General features: G+C 54.6%; 1 protein-coding gene across 1 annotated transcript; it reads left to right on the top strand.

Moving 5' to 3' along the window:
* The first annotated feature begins 6,715 nt into the window (after positions 1 to 6,715).
* GPR20 (G protein-coupled receptor 20) lies at positions 6,716 to 7,780 on the top strand. The gene has a single exon (XM_006830729.1). It carries the CDS (start codon positions 6,716 to 6,718, stop codon positions 7,778 to 7,780), a length of 1,065 nt encoding a protein of 354 aa, XP_006830792.1.
* Positions 7,781 to 15,430: the final 7,650 nt, after the last annotated feature.

Below are 15,430 nucleotides of genomic sequence, written 5' to 3'. Positions count from 1 at the left end.
TGCAGAAAGCATCAAAAGAAGATGGAAGGAATACACAGAGTCGCTGTACCAGAAAGGAAATGGTTGATATTCAAGAGGTAGCATATGATCAAGAGCCAGTGATACTGAAGGAAGAAGTCCAAGGTGCACTGAAGGCATTGGCAAAGAACAAGACTCTGGGAATTGATGGTATAAAAATTCAATAAGCTGATGCAGCACTGGAGACACTCACTCATCTCTGCCAAGCAATTTGGAAGACAGCCACCTGGCCAACTGGAAGAGATCCATATTTGTGCCCATTCCAAAGAGAGGTGACACAATGGAATGTGGAAATCACTGGACAATATCATTAATATCACAGGCAAGTAAAATTTTGCTACAGATAATTCAAAAAACAGCTGCTACAGTAGTACACTAACAGGAAGCTGCCAGAGGTTCAGGCTGGTTTCCTAAGAGGATGTGGAAGGAGGACTGTCATTGCTGACGTCAGACGGCTCTTGGCTGGAAGCAGAGAATATCAGAAAGATGTTTACCTGTGATTTATTGACTATACAGAGACTTTCAATTGTGTGGATCATGACAGGCTATGGACAACATTGCAGAGAATGAGTACTCCGGAACACTTAATTATACCCATGAGGAACCTGTACATAGACCAAGAGGCAGTTGTTTGAACAAAAGAAGGGAACACTGAATGGTTTTAAATTAGGAAAGATATGGCATCAGGATTGAAGGAAGACTCATTATCAACCTGCAATATGCAGATGATACAACCTTGTTTGCTGAAAGTGATGAGAACTTAAAATACTTACTGATGAAGATCAAAGACCACAGCCTTCGGTATGGATTGCACCAGTGTAAAGAAAACAAAAATCCTCTGGGCCAATAAACAACATCCATATAAATGAAGAAAAGACTGAAGTTGTCAAAGACTTCCTTTTGATCACATCAACCATCAGCTCTCATGGAAACAGCAGTCAAGAAAGCAAACAACTTATTGCACTGGGCAAATCTGCTGCACAAGACCACTTTAACGTGATCAAGAGCAAAGATGTGTCCGTTTGAGGGCTAAGGTACACCTGGCCCAAACCATAGCTTTTCAATAATCTCATCTACATGTGCACGTTGGATTGTGAATAAGGAAGAGTTAATGTCTTTGAATTATGGTGTTAGAGGAGACTAATAAAATATCATGGGCTGCCAATAGAACGAGCCAATAGAAGAAGCACAGCCACTTCCAGGCTCCTAGGAAGCCAGGATGGCCAGACTTCATCTCTCATACTTCAGACATATCATCAGGAGGGGCCAGTCCCTGGAGAAGAATGTCATGCTTGTTAAAGTGGAAAGTCTGCAAGAAACAAGAAGACCCTCACCCAAGAAAGAGGCTTTCTTCTCACCCAAAGATTTTTAAAAAGCCTCAGAAACCCTGTACAGGGTTGCTGTGAGTTGGACCTGACTCAATGCTGTTGTTTTTGTCGTTAAGTTCCATCGAGTTGGTTCTGACTCACAGCAACAGCTGGTGACTTTGAGCCGTCCACCTTGGGGTACAAACCGACCCGCAGAACCACATAACAATAACATACATGTTTACAGGTGTGATGGTGGTTGTGTGGATTCAGTACTGGGTGATTCAAACTACTGATCTTGTGCTAAGCAGCCCAGAATACAATTCACTACACCACCGGGACTCCTTTATGTATTTACATTTGTTGATATCGAGTGTGGTGACTCTGTAGGATAAACATAGGACTGGGAACCACAGAGTTGGGGGCTCGAGCCCACCAGTTGCTCCACAGAAAGGTAGGCTTTCTGCTTCCACAAATATTTTTAAAGCCTCCAAAACCCTATACAGGGTCACTATGTGTTAGAACCAACCCGCTGGTACTTAGCACCAACACTATATAATATAAATACATTCCAGAAACTGCTTCAGGCAAGGCTGGATCTAGGTGTTTGAGCTATGCCCTCAGGATTAGATTTCTCCTCTTTACTTGGCTCAGCTTCCCTCACAGCTGACTTATTCTTAAGGAATAGGACCATCAGGAACTTGAGACTCACATCTTCCTGACTTGGCCACCCCAGGGGAGAGAGGGCTGCCCACGAAAGTCCCCGGGTTGCTAATGATTGACCAGGGTTATGGGAAAGGAGAGGGGAACAACATTTCAGTTCTCAGAGCCCTCAGCCCGAGGCTGGGAAACTGTGCAGAACTCAGTCACAGAAAGACTTCAAATGATGGCAGGAGATGGCCATCCTGCCTGGAGATCTGCCACAGGAGCCCCTATCCTGAAATGCTTGGGGCCTGGGTCTCATCCCCACTCCCTGGAAGCCCCTCTAGAGCAGAATGTCCAGACATGCATGTAGGGGTCGCCATGCAGCCAAAGCTGTCCCAGGGGCACAGGCATATCCTAGTTCATGGAGACTGAAGGTGGGGAGATGAAGACCTCAGGGAGACTGGGAAGGACCGAAGAAGCCCTGACCGGTCCTTCTGAGACACATCATCTCCCCTGAGACGGGGGAGGAGAGTACAGCCTAGAGGAAACCAAGGCCGCTTGTGGGGGCTCATCTGAAGGGGGTGCTTAGCTCTGAGTCTCCCCTCCACCCCTTCTGCACACTCACCCAGGTTCAGGATGACCCCTTGGGTGGAAGCTGGATGGAGTCCATCTTGCTGTCCCTTCTGAAGTGCCCCAGAGTCCACCTCTTCTTCCTCCTTCTCAGCCTCCTCACCTTTGTTCACCTGTGTTCACCAGAGACCTGCCTCCCAACCCTCCCCCATCAAAATCCCTTCAAGACCCCTCCCATATGTGTCCTCCTCAGAGCCCCTGCCCCGCCCACACTCTCTGTGCCCTGTCCTGTCATTTAACAAAACTCCCCATTGTTTGAGCACCCACTGTGTGCTGACATCCACACAACAGCCCTCAAAAGTGGATTCGAATTTCACCCATTTTACAGATGAGGAAGCTGAGGCTCACAAGGTCTGTTCAAAGATAAACCCAGGCTTCAGGTGGCTACAGCCAGTCCTCTGTGCCCTCTGTCCCCCGCTTATGTGGTTTTGTCCACCAAATCCTCAGCTGTCCCTGTCCACCATCCTAGGGAGTGCCCACATGTGGAGAGTGGATCCAGGACTGTGTCCATGGGCAGGGCAGTGCATGGCAGCCTCCCAGCCCAGAAGCAACTTCCAGACCCTGTCCCAGCCCTAGCCCCATGCTCCAGCCAGAGCCCGCGGGGGATGCTCTGCTCCGTAGGGCCCAAGGTACTGTGGACAACGTGACCGCCTGGCAAAATTGGCTTTCGAACAGAACTAGGCCTCTGCCCTGAGACCAGAGCTCCAGAGCAGGGTCACACCTCCCCTCTCAGACAGAATGTCCAGGGCAGGGTCGCTCCTTCCCCCTCAGACTGGGCCCCCAGGGCAGGGTCACACCTCCCCTCCTCAGATAGGACTCCCCGGGGCAGGGTCACACTTCTCCTTCAGACTGTAAACAGCCCGTGTGACCCATTTCACAGATGTGGTTGACCCAGGTCCCTATCAGAGCAGGACTAGAACCCAGGTTTCTATGGCCCTGCTGCCTCCTAGCCTGGACCGCTGAGGGCCAGGCCACGCTGTCCCCACATGACGCAGAACTCCATCCTCCTTCGCGGCAGGACATCGCCACTTCCCCTCAGTCCAGGCTATATTTAGACACTACGTGGGAGGGAGGCGGGCCTGCCATGCCCGCCCACCAGTGGGTGCCCACCCACCCTCAGAGCAGGGCTCATCTCTGGATGGGGGTGGGGTGGATGGAGAAGTTATAACCCCTTCGCACCCTCCGCTCCACATGGACCAACTCTGAGAATCAACCCAGTTGCGGAAAGAGAAGCAAGAAGGTTCTGTGTTGACATGGTTTCAACTAGTATTCCACTCCAGCTCCTGGCAGCCTCGTGTGTCCGAGTAGAACTCTGTTCCACAGGTTGGTTGGTTCTGAAGGAGATTGCCAGCTCTGTATCCTGAGGCACCTTCAGGTGGAACAGAATCTCCAATGTTTGGGTTACTTGTGCTACCCAGGGATCGATTGGTGTCATCAGTTCTGGCTCCTGGTGACTTGTGTCTGTCAGAGAACTGTGCTTCAGAGGAGAGGTTCAAAGATTTAGTAACAAACCTGCAGTTCCTAGTGCTGAGTGGGGGCCGAGCCCAAGCCACACTTCCACCCTCAGTTGGGAAAGATGGTTGCTGTTGTCAAACTGGCCCCAGCCTTGAGAGCTGTGCCCTTGACCGGGACCCCACAAGGTCCTGGATCCCTTTTCTGTGGGTACATGGACAGCAGGTGGGGCTAGGTGTGGACAGTGGGAGAAGGGCAGGCAGGGATGGGTAGGGGTCACTGCTGAAAGGCCAGGGTGCCTGTTGGACAGGTATACCCAAAAGTAGATGCAGAAGCAAGAGGGGGATGTTGGAGCTGAGGCCATAGAGATCAACAGGAAATCAAGGCCCAGAGAATGTCCTTTTTGAGGCCACAAGGGGGCTGCTCAACCCAGCTCCTCCCTATCACCAGGCCATCCCACCCAGAAGGCCCACCTCCATGCAGGGGACTGCGATGTCACCCTTTAAGTTCCCCCTCCTTCAAAACAAAGGACACCCCCAAGGGTTGGTTATTTGATATTAAATACTTCCAGCCACTGGGGTGGGGGTGTGTGACAAGAGTGCTGGGGAGTAGAGAAGCAGGGGCTTGGGGAATAGAGGACTAGGGTGTGGGAACAGAGCTAGACTCTGCAGAGACAAAAGGGAAAGAGATGAGTGGGTATAGAAAGTTCAGGTATGAGGACCTAGGCTGTGAACTTGTGTAAAACCAGGCTTAGGGTTCAGTATATGCTTGGGATCAGGTCTTAGTGTATGACTAGGATTGGGACTCAGTATGTGACCGAGATCTGGACTTTCAGTGTAACAAGGTTTGAGGCTCATTGTTTGATTAAATCAGGGCTTGTTTTTGGTTAGGGGCAGGGCTCAGTGTGTGACTGAGACCCAGAATCAGTGTGTAACTGGGAACAGGGCTCATGTGTGGGCAGGGTCAGGACTCAGTATATGACCAAGATCAGGGCTCAGTATATGACCGAGATCAGGGCTCAGTATATGACCGAGATCAGGGCTCAGTATATGACCGAGTCAGGGCTCAGTATATGACCGGGATCAGGGCTCAGTCTGTGACCACAGTCAGGGCTCAGTGTGTGGACTGGGACCTAGCCTCCATGTATAACAGGGATCAACTCTCATTGTTTGACTTGGACCAGAGCTCATGTGTAGTTAGGGCCTCAGACCAATACGGATCAGGGATCAGGGCTCAGTCTGTGACCACAGTCAGGGCTCCGAGTGTGACAAGACCAAGACTCACTGTTTGAGTACGATCAGTCCTAATGTGTGATCAGAGTCAGGGTTCAGCATCCTGGAGGCTTTGTTCTAGCTTGTCCTCAGTGTCCTGCAGGAACGCCCACCCTGCAGGCCACACAGCACTGGAGGCTGGGTCCCCTGGGCCTATCTCCAGAGGAAGGGAAAGCGGTTGTGACACAAATGTAGCCGGGTACAGACAAATCACAAAGTTGTGTAGCTTGCTGTCCTGTCCCCAGTGCCAGCTCTGGTCACGTCCAGCTGCAGGGGGTTGCCCATGGAGACTCACCTGCACAGTGGTCAGTATGAGCAGCATGTTCACCATATTCACAGCCCTCAGTCACCAGGCACGGATGTTAGTGGGAGGGAGCTTCATTCCCCTCCAAGTGGGGAGGGGGCATTGTGTTCCAGAGTCCTACCGGCTGCCCCTCTTCCCAGCCTCTCCCAAAAGGCCTCTCCTTTCTCCAGAAAAAAAGTCAGAAATGTCCTTATTTGGAGGGTCAGCCCTGGCTGGTGTGGGGGTGGGGTCCCTTTAACCCTTCATTTATAAATAAAGGACTAAATCATAGTGGAGTTAAACACCCAGAGGCAGGAACATAAACAGCAGATCGGGCCCCAGCCCAGCCCAGCCCCCAAGCCTGTGCCCCCTGCCTGTCTGCCCCCCACCCCTCACCCCCCAACCAGGGCAGCTTGAGGGAAATGCTGTGTTTATCTGACTCACACTGGCCGGCCCTGTCTCCAGACAGCCCCAGTGGGCCACCTCCCGTATAGGCCGGGTCTATAGCAGGGAGCCCGGTGAGGAACCCTTGTACTGCCCAGTGGGGCTGACTCCGACCCTCTATCCCTGAGCCTTATCTGGAGGAGGTGAGCACAGATGGGTGGCCTGGAGGATGGGGACTTTGAGGGCAGACCTGGCACTGTGGGTGGGCTGAGCATCTCTGAGCTTCCCACCCCGGATACCTTTGCCAGATTAGCTCACTACCCCCTCCCATCTGCTCGGAGGGAAGCAAGGCACAGAGACGTTAAGTGCTCGTCTGAGGTTGCACAGGGAGTAAGTGGAGGAATCTTGATTTAAGCTGGCGCCAGGGCCGTACATCCCAGAAGGGAGCTGGGGGTTTCTCAGCTCCGGACAATCCACAGGCAAGCCAAGAGCTGCCTCGTTCTTGTAGCTCAGGAATGCAGCTCAAAATGTAGTGTTTGACCAAGACCACACTGGTGAGAGGCAGGCTGCATCTGAGCCACACTGATCCTGGTCCCTGGGAGAGGAAAGCGGGCACCCCAGCTTGGGCAGAGGCGCGGAGACAGGAAACGTGGGGCATGGGTGGGTGGTGAACCGGTAGGGACCTCGGGGAACTCGGCTCCTTCCTTCCAGGCCCGGCCACCATCATGCCATCCGTGTCTCCTGTGGGACCGTCGGCCACAGTGGCACCCAATGTCACAGCTCGTCCCACGCCGGGGGCCAACAGCAGCGGGCCAGAGATGCCCCTGTTCCACCTATTCGCCAAGCTGGACGAGGAGCTGCACGCCTGCTTCCCACGCCTGTGGCTGGCGCTGATGGGGGTGCACAGTGTCATCTTCCTGGTGGGGCTGGTGCTCAACGGGCTAGCACTGTACGTCTTCTGCTGCCGCACCCAGGCCAAGACGCCGTCCGTCATCTACACCATCAACCTGGTGGTGACCGATCTGCTGGTGGGCCTGTCGCTGCCCACGCGCTTCGTCGTCTTCTACGGCACCCGCGGTTGCCTGCGGTGCGCCTTTCCGCACGTCTTCGGCTACTTCCTCAACATGCACTGCTCCATCCTCTTCCTCACTTGCATCTGCGTCGACCGCTACTTGGCCATCGTGCGGCCTGATGGTTCCCGCCGCTGGCGCCAGCCCGCCTGCGCCAAGGCCGTGAGCGCCCTCGTGTGGCTGGTGGCCGGCGCCGTGACCCTGTCCGTGCTGGGCGTGGCGGCCGGCGGCCGACCCTGCTGCCGCGTCTTCGCGCTGACGGTGCTGGAGTTCCTCTTGCCGCTACTGGTCATCAGCGTGTTCACCGGCCGCATCGTGTGCGCGCTGTCAAGGCCGGGCCTGCTGCGCCAGGGCCGCCAGCGCCGGGTGCGGGCCACGCAGCTCCTGCTTACGGTGCTTCTCATCTTCCTCGTCTGCTTCACGCCCTTCCACGCCCGCCAGGTGGCCGTGGCGCTCTGGCCGGACCTGCCACCCCGCGCCAGCCTCGTGGCCTACCACGTGGCCGTGACCCTCAGCAGCCTCAACAGCTGCATGGACCCTATCGTCTACTGCTTCGTCACCAGCGGTTTCCAGGCCACAGTCCGCGGCCTCTTCCACCGGCGCGGCGTCCAGTACCAGCCCAGCAGCGGGGAAGCGGTTCTCATGCACAAGAGCTCCAAGGCCTCGGCCCACCACATCCTGGGCGTCACCCGGGCCCTGGCCAATGGGCCGGAGGCTTAGGGGCCCAGGTTCCCTCAGGCGATCAAAGGTCAGGACTGGAAGGGGCTGTGCCAGGTCAGGAGCAGCCCAGACATCTGCTGTGCTGGGGGTGGCCAGTCAGGTTCATCCTGATGGACTCTGATGGGTACCCAAGCCCTGCATTGAGAGAGATCCGAAGGACCCGTGCTGTGGTTGATTAGCAATGTCTGCCACAGGCTTCGGCTGGACTGTAGTGGTCTGCGTGCCAATCACTTGCACTATGTCTACTGAACAATCAGTGGCGGTGGACAGGAGCTACTTCTCACCAGGACATTTTGCCCCCAGAAGGGGTACCCCAGAAAAAGGGACACAGAGTGTCCAGGTACTGGGAATCCCCAGGACAACTTACATCAGTGGTCCGTGATACAAAGTGCAGGGTCTTGTCTCTCTAGCACCCCTGCCCAGGACACCTGTGCCTTCACAAGATGGTGTGAAATCTATGAGGTGCTTTCCTGTGAGCACTGCAACATCTCAGATGGCACTTGGACCTGCAACAACCCCACAATAGGGTCTATTCCCACCTCACGGTGCTGGGGTTGTTGAGAGAACCAAGCAGATGCAGAACTGGGAGATGGTAGAGACAGAACCAGATACATCTTCACCTCCTCCAAAGCCTCCTGCCTCCCCTGTGGGTTCCACTCTGCCTGTTGCCCCATCCTTCAGACCGGAACCAGAACCTCCTAACCCAGGACCACCATGTCCCTGCTCCCAAGCTGGCTTTTCTCTGAGGAGAGAATGGGTCTCTTGACTTGGGCCTCAGATCACCACCTCCAAGCTGGACTCTGAGACCTCCCAAGAACCTTTTCCAGACTTGTGCATTAGGAGGGGTCTGTGGTGGAGGCAGGACTCGGTACAACAGTGCTTGCCTGTCACCACTGAAGCAGGTGATTTTAAGGAGCTGGAATAGGGGCCACAGGTTTGCTCTTGTCTGCAATGAGAAGCATCCAGCATGTCCAGGGGACCTGGATGAAGGCAGGAGGCTACAGGAAGGGACTAGCCCAAGATCTACACACACACACACACACACACACACACACACCCGTGCCATGTTGTCTCTAAGCAGAGTATTCTGTCCCCCAAGAGGTAGACTGGTGGAGAGGGGTCTGCATGGAGGCTGCTGAGATCCCCATTTTACAGATGAAAACACTGAGGCTTAAAGAGGGAAAGGTCTTCCTCCAGGGCAGTATGAAGACCCAGGTCCTCCAACACCCAGGTCTTCACCAGCCCCAACGGGGGCCCCTTGTTCTAGGAGGTGAGGGGACTCCCAGGTGGAAGCCTCGGGCTTTAGGAGCTTGTGGTGAGCCTGGGGGCTCTGAAGAGCTGGGGGGTGGGGGGGGGTGTCAAAGGGACTCACAGCCATACAGCTCTGATGCCTGTTTCTTGTCCTCTGCACCCCACCTGTCTGCCCTCTCGGAGAGAGGAATGGGACCTGCGATCTCTGAGATCTGGGTCCTGAAGCCACCCCACACCCCAGCTCCCTGGTACAGTTCAAAGGGACAGTGCTCATCTTGGGCCCCCAGGCCCCCCAGGCAGAGGAAGCAACTCTGTAGGGAGAGAGAGGGGAGCGGGCTTTACTGTCCAGAGTCAGTCATAGCGGGCAGGCTGGACCTAAAAGGGTACAAGATGTGGTTTCAGAGAAGGAGACACCACAGAACTTCGTCTGTCCAAGGACTGCAAGTTGGCACCTGGGCAGTCACAGGTCCAAACCCAAGCAGGCCAGAGGTTCCGCCCCAGCCCCATGCCAGTCCCTGCCGGGCTTTCTCTCCCAGAGTCATGGTGCCTAGCAGTCCCCGAATTGCTTGAGCTCATCTGGGATGCCCTGCACCCACACTCACAACTGGCCAGACTTGGCCATCGCTGACCAGATCAGGACTCACAGAGACTAAGCTCCCTGGTCTCTATGACCCCCTTCCTTCACGATTTTGAGAAGCAGAGCGTGTATTTATATCTGATGTAAACACTCTAGTGACGAGAAGTCCTGAATTAAAGCTGTTTATTCCTTTTGTGCCCATGGCTCTGCTCCCTGGCTGGCGAGCGGGGTCTGTGAGGGCTCTGAGCCAAGCAGGGGGCCTCCACATCCCTCCCTCTCCAAGAGATGGATCTGGGCTCCCCAGGAAGGCTCTGGAGCCCAGTCCAGTTCTGCTGAACAGAGGGTTAAGGGATGCGGTGCTGAATTGTGGGCCAGATGTGGGCACAGTGGCCTGCGGTGGGCATGGGGTGCACAAATCAGCAGAATGGTGGTCTTTGCCCTCTTCTTGGTTCCACTTCACCTGCTCAGGGAGAGGACGTGGACAGGAATGCAGATCAGAATGGCCAACAGCATCTGGTTGTATCACCAGAGGTATGCCTTCGAGGTAGAGGGAGAAGATGGAGCAGTTGGTTGAGAGAGAGAGATCAGCGCTTCTTGTGGATAAACTAAGTGCCTGCTAGGCTGTCCCACTTTCTGAATCTCTGACAACGCCCCACCCCCACCTCCACCCCAGGCCACTGATGGGTAAACCAGTAGGTGCTCACTTCCACATGGCTAAGTCTGCCGCCAGGCCAGGAAAGTACTGATGTGGCAGGGGGGCTGAGTGGCGGAGATTCATCTCTCCGAATTTGGCACCCTTGGAGGCCGGAGGCGTCTGGAGGTAAATATTAGGGCCTGTTTAGATTAGTCTCCATTAATAGCAGGAAATGTCAGCTCGGCGCCAGCCCAGCTTCCTGTAGACCCTGACGCCTGAAGTGGGAGCGGGGTGTCCATAGGAGATGGATACCCCCCTCATTCTGATTTATAGCCTGGTCCACAAGTGACCCAGGACTTCCAGATCCCCCAAGCGCTGTGTGGCCCATGCCTGCGACTCCCTCCCTCCTACTCTCCCTACATGCTGCTCAAGGGCGCCTCCTGCATGCAGTCTCAGGACGCCCAGCTCTGCATTACCAGGGCTGTCAGGACCCGGCTCCCCAGTCCACTTAAGATGCACTGAGCCAGGAAACAAGAATGTTTTGCGGCCGTATGGCAGCCCCCAGAGTACCCCCTAGGATGAGAGGAAAGTACAAGAACCCAGTGAAGATACAAAAGGCTAGTCCATGGGGTCAGACTCTCAAGCCCGAGGGGTTGCATTCCCATTTCACAGAACAGAAAACTGAGGCTTGGAGACATAGCGGGGGCAGCCCAAGGCTGCGCAAGAACCTAAAAGAGATGCTCGAATTCCGTCTTTCTGGCCTCTCCTGACTGGGGGAAGCCCTTCTTACCCCCGTGATGGAAGCCCTTCTGAAAGTGATGTGTCAGGAAGGAGGGGCCAGTCAGTCAGGTGTCAGCAGGGACCCTCTCACCTGTAGAGGTGGGACCTGGTGCAGAGCGAGAAAAGGCAAGTGAAGGAGACTAGGGGTTGCCGCCGCTGCTCCAGACAGGCAATGTGGGACAGGTGAGGCGCCCTGTCTGAACAGCCCCCACCTACACATCACCATGCGCCCTCCAGTCGACCATTTCTCCCAGTGAGATACCAGCGCCCCCTCTGGCAGCCCCAATCCCATTCGTTCCTAGGGTTGTAGTACCCCCCTTTACCCTCTTCACCTAGTCTGGATTCTGTGTGGGGGTGGGTCTAAACCCAGCCCTGGGAACCTCCCCCTCTGGGCGGTCCACCTGAATGGCCCCACCCCTCCTGGGCGACTCCTGACAGACCACACCCCCTCTGGGCGGTCCACCCGACTGGCCCCACCCAAATTGGGCGCCTCCCTGAAAACCACACACCCCCTGGGGCCTCGAAGGGCCTCGAAGGGCCCCTTCCCTCCTGGAGAAGTACACATCACCTCTGGACGGTCCGTCCTGTGGACCCCACCCCCTCTTTCCAGAGAGGTTTGATTTCCCCACATACACTTTCCCCAGCCAGTACAGACCTCTGGGCCCAGCTGTGCCCATTCTCAGTGGACTCATCCTGTCAGCCCCATCTGCCCCCCTCGCTGAGTCCCTAGGGTACTCCGTCTACCTCACCGGAGTGGTCTCACCTGGGGCGGCGGCGGCGGCAAGGGAAGGGCAGGGAAGGAAGATCCAATCAGCCAGGCAAGCACGGACTTCCTTGTGAACAGTATCTACATATAGTAGCAAGCGCAAGTAAATTCTACAGATTAGTAAGCATAATAAGCAAGCCTGCATTTACCTTGGTGATTGGGTAATCCGCCCCCTGATTATAAGGGGATAGGGAGCACAGTGGACAGCTAGTGGGTGGGCCTCAGGACACCCGCCAAGCCCTGCCTACCTGGGCCTCAATTTCCCCGTCTGGAACAAGTGGTTCCTACCCTGGCCTTAGAGGCCTGCTCCCTCCCCTCCACGCCCTAATGTTAATCCCTCTTGGGTTCACATCCAGGGCTGAAATGGTAGGGTGTGTCTTCCTCCTTCCGCAGCAGCCCCTGGGGCTCCTTAAAGGCACCCCAAGCCCAGGAAGACATCAGGATCTCCAACGGAATTAGAGTGAGTGGGCTTGGGGCGTGTCATTAATCCTGAAGGGGTCCTCATGTCGCTAGGACACACCCCTTAGCAACCCCCCACCAAATCCTGGCATCACTGATATCAGTAAGCCAGCGTTAGGACCAAGCCACATCTCCAGCCTTGAGGGAGCCTCAGATTCCTCTTCTGTGAAGTGGGATCATCAACACTCTGTCCTGGGAGGTGCACTTGTGGTGTGTGTGTGTACGTTGTCCCCAACCCTCCCTTCAACTATCAAAGCTGGGCTAGGAAGAAGTACAGTCAGAATGTTCCTTAGGAGCAAAAATGGCAAGACTTTGTCTCACTTTGGACATCTTATCTATCAGAAGGGACCTGTCCCTGGAAAAGGACATCAAGATGGGTAAAGTAGAGGGTCAGTGAGAAAGAGGACCCTCTACAAGATAGACGGACACAGTGGTTGTGATCATGCTTTGTTGTGTTCTGCATGGGGTTGCTATGGAGCTGAATCAACAATAAACTAAACAGTAGAAGGCAATAGAGCTGCCAGCTAGTTCATTTATTCATTCATTGGTTCATTCAACAGTTCCTCATCTCTGCTCTGGCAGTACGAATGAGGGTCATTGTCCCAACAGAACATCACTCACAAAGGTCCAGGCACATATACACATACACACCCTGTGATCACATTGGCTGATGTCCCACCATGAGTTCAGTCCTAGCTTCTCTGGGCTTACCCTAAAACCTACATACATCTGAGAATGGGCAGAACTGAGAGGGTCTCTGTCTGGCTCAGGTCTGAATGCAGGATTCCCGGGTCCTTGGTCCCACCTGCCCAGTAGGCGGTGTCCCTTTCCCCTTATCCCTCAACAGTGAGGGTTGGGCGAAGGTGTCTAGAGACCTTAAGCCACCAGGGGGCGCTGCTGGCCTTGGAGAGGTGGCCAAGCTGTCCACCATCAGCCAGGACGTGGGCTGGGCAGGATCTCCCGATAGCAGCTTCAGAGGGGCTTCCTAGAGTCAGGCAATGTGGGAAGGCTGCTGGGAGAAACTGGGCCTGCAGCCCAAAGAGATTGAAGAGTGGCTCCGATTCAGGCAGCTCACTGACTCAAGGTGACCCGTCGAAGTCTCCGTTTCCCTGCCTACCACAGGCTCTCTTACTTCAGTAGTTTTGCAGGTCCTATGCCTCTGGCTGGTCCAGAACACCCCATGGGCCCAGATGTTAGCTGAGTGACCAGGTCCAGTGTGTATAATCACCAGCTGCTGTCCCGGGGGATAGGAGAAGAGCTCCCTGTGGGGAGCACCCCTGGGGGGCTCCTAGAGGAGGGCATGGTCAGCTGAGGACATAGTCTTGTGGTATGCACCAGTGAGAAACATCTGGGCCCTTGAGGAAATGGGGGTGGGGGGGCTACCGTTGAGTCAATTCCTGTAGGGCAGGTAGAACTTCCTTAGGGTTTCAAGGCTACAGACCTTTATAGGAGGAGACAGACATTCTCTTACTCAAGCAGCTGGTGGATTCCAACTTCTGACCTTGTGGTTAGCATTTCAGTGTGTAATACATTACACCACCACACCCTTGATGTGATGGTGTGGACTGTCACCCAGGAAAGGAGGGCTGTGGTCTCTCTCTGGCAGTGATGATTAACTCCCTACACTTGTGTCTGTGGGATTCAGCCTCTGCTGCTGGACAGGAAGGGTCTGGGTCCTTGACCACCCCTGAGCTATCTGTGGTGTACCTGGGAGCATGGAGCTAGCTGCAAGCTTGGAGGCCTTAGCAAGTGATGAAACTCCCAACAGCCCAGTTCCTCCCATTGGACTATGGGGATTTCCAGTCATGCCTTCCAGCACAAAACACTTCCACCTACAAGTGGTTGGGGGTTGCTGTGGATCAGTGCCGCTGGTGAGGCCCGGACAGACTGGGGAAAGGCCCAGCTGTGCGGTGGAGTGTGTGGCGGGGCTCAGCTGTGTGGTGGAGTGTGTGGCGGGGCCCAGCTGTGTGGTGCAGTGCTCCACAGGATTCACCTGGCTGCGGTGGAGTGTGCCATAGGTGCTGGCACCCAGCCAGGTGCTCATCACAGATCCATTCATGTCGTCCAGTCATTTTCAACTAGACACTAGAGGCGGTACAGAACCGTCGAGGGGGCTGAGGCACAGAGAGGTACAGAACCCGGGCACTGCCCACCATCTCTCTAGGGGCCAACCCCTCTGCCCTTAAGTGGAATTCAGGCTTGAGGACAGTCATCCAGCCTGGGGTCACCCAGGAGGGGCAGTGGGGTTTGGACATGGGCCATGCAACAAGGTCAGATATTCCCATGCTCATCAGGACTGGGTGTGAGTATATGTGTATTGTGTGTTTGTGCATAGATATTCATGTGTGTACAAACTGATGCACTCACGTATGTACATAAGTGTGCACACATGTATAGATGTGTGTATATATAAGGGTTGTACATATGTGCATATATGTGTTTATTGATGTGTGTATGCATGTGTGTGTAGATCTGTATGTGTGCATGTGTACACATGCTCATGCATATATGCATGGATATAGTGTATGCATGTGGTTGTATGTGTACACTTGTATGTGCATGTCTTGCATGCCCATTTTATATGTGTGCATGCATGTGTGCTCAGATGTGTGCCTTATGTGTACATACACTTGTGTACATGGGTGTATAACTTGTGGTATGCGTATATGTATGTGTCATGTGTTCGTGCTTATGTATGTGTCTGCATCTGCGTGCATGTATGTGCCCGTGTGTGTGTGTGCACTTATACATGAGTATATGCATACACGTACACATCTGTACATATGCACACATGTGCCTTGCATGCCTGTGTCTGTGTGTGCATGTGTGTGTGTGTTGCGGTGAGCATATGTGTGCGTATGTGTTTGTGTATGCATGTTTGCTCACATGTATGTATATGCATTTGGGGGTATACATGTATATGTGTATGTTGGGGTCTATTCAAGGAGAGGGTTGGGGTCCATAGCCCCTCCTTCTTCCAGGTGCACAGGCTGCTTTTTGCAGGTGATCTGAGGAGCAGAGTGTCCCTCCCCCATCTCATGAGCCCAGACAAGGTCAGGCAGCCACCCTGAGTCACACAGCCTGGCAGGCAGCACTGTGTGGGCGGGAGCGAGAAGCAGGCCCGAGGCCGGGGATGTTCTGACAAGCCAGGCCGTGCACTTCCAACCACAGAGTGCTGGCACC

This window comes from Chrysochloris asiatica, unplaced genomic scaffold (genome assembly GCF_000296735.1).
Source record: "Chrysochloris asiatica unplaced genomic scaffold, ChrAsi1.0 scaffold00001, whole genome shotgun sequence".
Lineage (NCBI taxonomy): Eukaryota > Metazoa > Chordata > Mammalia > Afrosoricida > Chrysochloridae > Chrysochloris > Chrysochloris asiatica.
This window is presented reverse-complemented; position numbering and strand designations above follow the sequence as displayed.